Below are 6,655 nucleotides of genomic sequence, written 5' to 3'. Positions count from 1 at the left end.
AGGGGCCCCCCCCCCCCACCCCACCCCAACCTAGAAGATAAGATATGTAGCAATTGTTAATATTATTATTATTATTATTATTATTATGAGTTAATGACTAATAATTGTTGATTTTGTGGCTCTAATTTACACACTTCATGTATGGTTTTGGCTGAAGTTTCCAGTTAAAGGGTTGCTGCATTTTAAAGCCATACAGTTGTATCATTCTGGAATAGGCTAAAAGATAGGATTACAGATTATTCATATTGTCAAAAATTAGGGAACAGGCACCTATCTTGTCTGCTATTACTGACTTGGCTCATTATTCTCCAAGTTACTTCTAATTCACTATGCCTACAATTCTAGGCTAGGCTGTGATGAGATGATAAGTATTCTTCAATTCAAACTCTTTGTTCCGGAAGTTCTTTGGATTTGGTAGAGAGCACTTTAACCTCAAAATGAAACTCTTTTGTGCAAATTTAAATTAATTGGATCACAAAGCGGTTATATAAGTGGGAAAAAATAAATAACTGAATGACAACATTATCATAAAAAAATACACATGCATCTCTCAACCACTTAATATACATGTTATTTTCTTAGTGATATCAAAATCACTAAAATTATTTATCCTTAATATGTTAAAGTGACAGTAAAAATAAGAAATTGTTTTTGAAATAGTAGACAAGAATGAACAAAGAGAGTGATTTGAGATGAGTATTTATAGTAGAGAAAATTGAATAAATGACATTTATGATAGTAAGATGAACAACAAATAAAAAACAAAGTTCTTTTTCTTTTTTTTTGAAATTTATGAAGTTGGATAAGATGAATTATCTTTGATTATACTTTTTCAAAAAAAGGAGGAAACAGAACACTTTATTTGAAATTTGAAACACTCGAAAATGTAGAATCAACTAAGTACTAATTTTTAAGTAACAACAAAAAATTATTTATTAAAAAATAAGTGAATAATTCACAAAAAAATAACAACACATAACATAAAGGAGGTCCAATATTTTACATTTTATTGCAGTACGTGTAAAAAAAATCAAGTTCCGTTACTTTTCTTATGCCCCTGGATGGTTAAAGAAGAGGCTGCGAATGTCTGGCTCGGAAGCCAGAAGTATCTGAGGGACCCCATCCTGCACCAATGCGTCTTTTGAGTTCTGGCTTCCGAGCCAGAAGTATGAGGAGCCTCATCCCGCACCAATGCAGCCTCAACCCTCTTTTCCAAGTACGCACCAATGCAGCCTCAACCCTCTTTTCCAAGTATGAGGGACCTCATCCCGCACCAATGCAGCCTCAACCCTCGGAAACAGAAACTGCTTTGCAGAACCATATTGTGGAAAAGATCATCAATTGTATAGTATAACCTAAAACCTTTGCAGAATCATTTTGTGGAAAATTATTTCATTTAATTTCTCCAACGTTTATCGATTAAATAACATCCCCTCAACAATGGAGGGTAACAAATAAGGTGGGAGGGAGACCAACTACATATATACATACATCAAAAGTGAGTAACTGTATTAGTACTGAAGAAAAGACCATATTATAATTACTACTAATACTATGCATGAAACTTAACATTCATATTCTGGTTCTACATTCATATTAGAGTAATATTCTCCTCTGCTGCACCAAACCCCTATCAAACTAATTTGTTTTCATCTTTTGTAAAAACCTTTATACATTGTTAGTTACTACCAACTGATAAACATTCATTGTGATCTTCTTATGCTAACTAGTTGTTGGATTGGACCATCGCTAATTTAAGGCATACACTTGCACTCGGATGGGTTTGAGATCAAATCCTCAAGTTCAAGAACTATCTCACTTTGATACTTATCTGTTTCTGCTCCATTCTCACAAATCATGTCATCTTCCATCAGCTTCTCCCACAATATATAGTTCTCAGATACCATCTCTGGGCTGCTGTTATTATTTCCCTTACCTTTTTGTTCCTCAACTGGACTATTCGACGATTCATCACAAGAGAAAAGTGTGTGTATCTCCGACTTAATCGTTGTGTACTCCTCTTGATTTTCATCACTATACAACCTTCTCTTTTTGGTCCCATTCTCTACCGTTGTAGTCTTCCCCCCCTGTTTCATCTTCTCAATCAGATGCTGAACAAACTGAGGGTTGTTGAACGTTTTCGCCATGAAGATCACCATATATTTTTGTTTAGTTTCACTATTCTGTAACCTCTCATTCATAGTAGCTAAATACGTATCAGTGCTCTCTTGTTGTTGTTTTAGCTTCAGAATTTCCATTTTCAATGTGTTGTGATCCTTTTTCAGCTTTTCTATCTCCGCCGCTTCAGTTCCATCCTTGCAACAACCTCCTACCCAAGATTTTGCTCCTCCTCCTTGTTGAGGATACTGCTTTCTTCTCTTGATATTTACCAGCAAATGCTTCTTCCCTTTCTGAAAACCCTCATTTGCAAATTCCCATCTGACTGAATCAATTTTCCTGAAACGCTACAAACCCACAAACTCAAAATGTTAAAAAAACCACCATAATCAAATACAAATTAACAAAAAAAAAAAAAAACACAGTGAGCGGAGCAGATACCAAACCCGATTACTTTTGCAATTATTGAATTTAAAAACCCAATTATTAACCTTTGACATCGTCATTATAAAATTCAACAAATTCTAGGTACACCCAAATTACAAATTCACAAAAGAAATTGAGTTTACTTTCAAAATTAGAACAAACAGATATTGATCAAGTACAAATTGGAGTTGATTAATTAAGCAAAAAAAGGCAACTTACATAGGTATTAAGCTGGCGGATAAAGCTAGAGAAGTTGTTGTGCTTAAAATGTTTAGGTAGAAGATGAATTGAAAATTTGTGAGGATCCCAAACAACAAAGCTGTTTTGATTGTTACTCCATGAGATTATAGAGTCTGTATTTGGATCATCCACCATTTCAAATGTCTTCTTCAAAAACGGAGGTGGACCCACATCACGCAACCCATCCAAAGGCTTTGGCAATGAACAAGTAAAATCCCCAATAATGTCATCTTCATCAATAAATATAACTGGTTCTTCTTTCACCTCTAGTACTACTCCACCATTAACATTCTTCTCATTCTCATTCACATCAATCACCATGGTTTTCTCCTCTCTCATTGTTTCCTCTTCCATCACTGTTGAGTACAAAATTGGGTTTCTTCTTTTGGGAGACTATATATATATATATATAGAATGTATAGTTGGGGGAAGCGGTGAGCTGAGAGGTGTGTGGAAAATTGAGCAAATAACTAAAAGCGATGTGTAACGGACCGTTTCAGACCATCTTGCCATTTGGATCTTTCATTTCTTTTTTCCACGTCACTCACTCCCTCAATTATTAGCAATATGTTTCTTTCACCCACACCCTTTATATATACTTCGTCCTTACTCTTCTTTTATTATTATATAATATAATATATCGGGAAAAAATAACTCTTAATGTTAAAATACAAATTATATCTATTTAAATGATATAAATTAAGATTGTTTATTACTTGATACATGCAATTCATCATAAGAAAACTAATAATGCCTATTCAATATTTATAAAAGAAATGTGTTACTCCTTATTTATTGTATCTTACTTGATACTTGATACATGTAATTAAAATTAATAGTGCATATGGTATTCAATATTTATTAAAAAAAATGAGTTACTCCTTATTTATTATGTCTTATTACTTGATTTATGTAATTCAAAGAAAACTAATAGTGCGTATAGTATTCAATATTTATTTAAAAAAATTACTAAAATATTGAATAGTATATTGTAATATTTAATTACATATATAACTTTTATATATATATATATATATATATATATATATATATATATATTATAGTAATTTAATTAATCTTAACCTACACTAATAAAAGAGTTCAAATTTTCAAACTTAAACCTCCAAACCTTTACTATTAAATATAAATAGATATTTTAATTTTATAAATACAAAATACAGACTAGTTAATATTTATAAAAAAAATATTATTAAACAAAATTTCAACTTCAACTCTAATTTTAAAAGTTTTAAATTAATTTATTTTTATGATCAAACACTTACTAATTAAATTGACCCATTTGGGGTGTATTAGAAAGTTTTTATTTATGTTTAGGGTCTTTAGAGTAAAAGAAAACGAAGCAAGAAGGGGCAAAAGCAAACTTTATCCACTTATTGAAAATCAAATACAAACAACAAAAGAGTAGTCAGTCAGGTGTCTGTGTTGGCAGATTGCTACGTTAGTAGTGCAGGCGAACAGATGCCAGGTGGCATATACTTTTTTCCCACTTTAAACAGGACCATTACATTATGGGGCCCACAACCGAGTGCTTGTAATGGGTGGGACCCAAATATCTTTGGCTATTTGGCAAGAAACGTGGCATGCTTGTATGAATGCCACCAAAGGTATCTAATGACTACTTTATATTACTTAATTAATAAATAAATTTGATCGCACTCATAACAAAATATTCTCCGCCATTTAAAAAATAATGACTTTTCGTTTGTGTCATAGTCTTATGAACCCTTATATTTGTATGCATTTATATTCTAACCCTCCTATTCAACATTTTGTCAACTAAACTTTTAAATCATTAAAACAAAATATTTTAAAACAATTTCTCATCAAATCATTGTGTGTGTAATCCAACCTCTTGCATGTGTAATTTCATGTCATTTTTCAATAACACGTAAGAAATTAAATATTAAGAAAATAAAAAAATTCAAATATTTAACTTTTGTATATTTTGAATTTTTTTAAATAGTCATGTTCTTCTATTTCCATATGTTAGCGGAAACGTAAAACTAAAGTACAAGGAAGAATAACAATATTTAATGTGGTTCAGATCAGAATGATCATACGTCCACCAGAGAACAACTGCGCCAATATTTATTTCACTTCAAAAGAGTACAAATGAAATACTACAACAGAGAAAAGATCAAATGCCTTAGAAGGTGAGAAGGCAAGTGAGAGGATGTCTTGAAAATAAATTAAGAACTACCTATTTATAGGAATGAATTCTTCCTATTGATGTCATCCATGACATCACTATGTGTCAAAATCTCAAGGTTAAACATGTGAAACCATTTTATGGTTTACCTAAATTTCATCTACCAAAATACTATCTTGACTTTTATTTTGAAATAAATAAAGAATTATCTTCCTACCAAATCTTCATATTAATTAGTCTTCCATTGTATTTGATTCCACAAAAACCAAACCAACTCTTTCAATCTCCACCTTGATTTGCGTTTCGAGCATGCGTATAAACAACTTCGGCCAAAACTTCTAAGCTTATTGGACAATCCCATTGTAAGAAACAAGAAGAATCAAACATTTGTTGAACTTACTAGCTCCACCTAGCAGTTGTTCCCCAGAGTTGCATCAGTTGATGCATACTCCCGCCAAGTCCTTGCAGTGTGCAAATTTGGCAAGCGGGACTATCTTGGTCAACATGTCTGCATCGTTATCATCTATGACAACCTTTTCAACCTTGATAGCTCCCTCTTTAATGACATCCCGAATGAAATGGAATCTAACATGTTTGGTGCGCTCATGAAATCTTTGATTTTTAATCAAATGAATAGCACTTTGACTATCACATCTTAGAATTGATTCCCGTTGAACCAAACTCAATTTTGCCACCAAATCTTTCAACTAGATATCTTCTTTCACTGCCTCCGTTGCTGCCATATATTCTGCCTCTGTTGTAAACAAAGCGACAATCGTACAGTCGATTTCCAACTACTGCCAACGAGAATAAAGATGTATCCAGTTGTGGACCTCCTTCTATTAAGATCCCCTAAATAGTTAGAATCTACATAACCGAGAACTGGAATACCTTCACTTTTATGAGAAAATGCACCCTTAAATCTCTCTCTTCCTCTTTGTTTCTATCTAAAAAAATATGAGATGATATTGTTATTGCATCTCTCTAGAGTTCCTCCTATATCATCACAGTTAATTTTTCTTTTTCAGTTTCAAATCCTTTTTAATGAACTACATTGTAAGGATCGTTATGTCTTCTATGGTTTGGTTTGGGTTGATGCTGAAACTCTCACGCTTCGTAAGATGCCCGATATCTACAAAACCATGTGATTGTATATTATGTATTCGAAAACATAGACTTCATCAAGAGTCTTTATTTCCTAGGTAGTTTTTTGTCCAAGAAGCAGAAGACTCTCAAGTTCATTGACTATTTTTGTAAATATCAATAATGTTAGATGTTGCCTTTCTCTTGCGGATTCTATCTGCAATAGGAGGGATGTTGATGATGGTATCACAGACAAAGTTGAAGGGTAATCAAGAAGACAAAACTAGGTGAGATGAAAAAATAGTCTAAAAGGCAGCTCAAATACATGTAGTTGTGGCAAGTATATCAATAATATTTACCTTCACAACTGGTTTCACATTCCCAGGAGGCTTCGAGAGCGATACTGAGAGCCCTAATAAAGAGATGGCGATTCTATTAAAAAGAACAGCATTCTATGCATTTGTTATTCAGATGCCATCGCTTTTGCGTGCTCCTCTGGTGCTGCATTCACCTACTTTGCCATGGCACCAAATGCAGTATCATTAGTGATAGAGTCAATAATTATTATCCGACTGTTTTGCAGCTTCTAGTGATGTCAGCAGTTGTAATTGCATTTGC

At 32.9% G+C, this 6,655-nt stretch overlaps 1 protein-coding gene across 1 annotated transcript; it reads right to left on the bottom strand.

Annotated features, from left to right (window-relative positions):
- Positions 1-1,511: 1,511 nt before the first annotated feature.
- On the bottom strand, positions 1,512-3,318 carry LOC102591828 (heat shock factor protein HSF30-like). Its single transcript, XM_006357646.2, has 2 exons — positions 2,764-3,318; positions 1,512-2,465 (listed from the first exon to the last, which is right to left on the bottom strand). The coding sequence occupies exons 1-2, from the start codon at positions 3,136-3,138 to the stop codon at positions 1,755-1,757; spliced, it is 1,086 nt and encodes a 361-aa protein (XP_006357708.1). The 5' UTR covers positions 3,139-3,318; the 3' UTR covers positions 1,512-1,754.
- Between the last annotated feature and the right edge of the window lie 3,337 nt (positions 3,319-6,655).

The sequence above is a fragment of the Solanum tuberosum genome, unplaced genomic scaffold, assembly GCF_000226075.1.
Source record: "Solanum tuberosum cultivar DM 1-3 516 R44 unplaced genomic scaffold, SolTub_3.0 scf00252, whole genome shotgun sequence".
NCBI lineage: Eukaryota > Viridiplantae > Streptophyta > Magnoliopsida > Solanales > Solanaceae > Solanum > Solanum tuberosum.
This window is presented reverse-complemented; position numbering and strand designations above follow the sequence as displayed.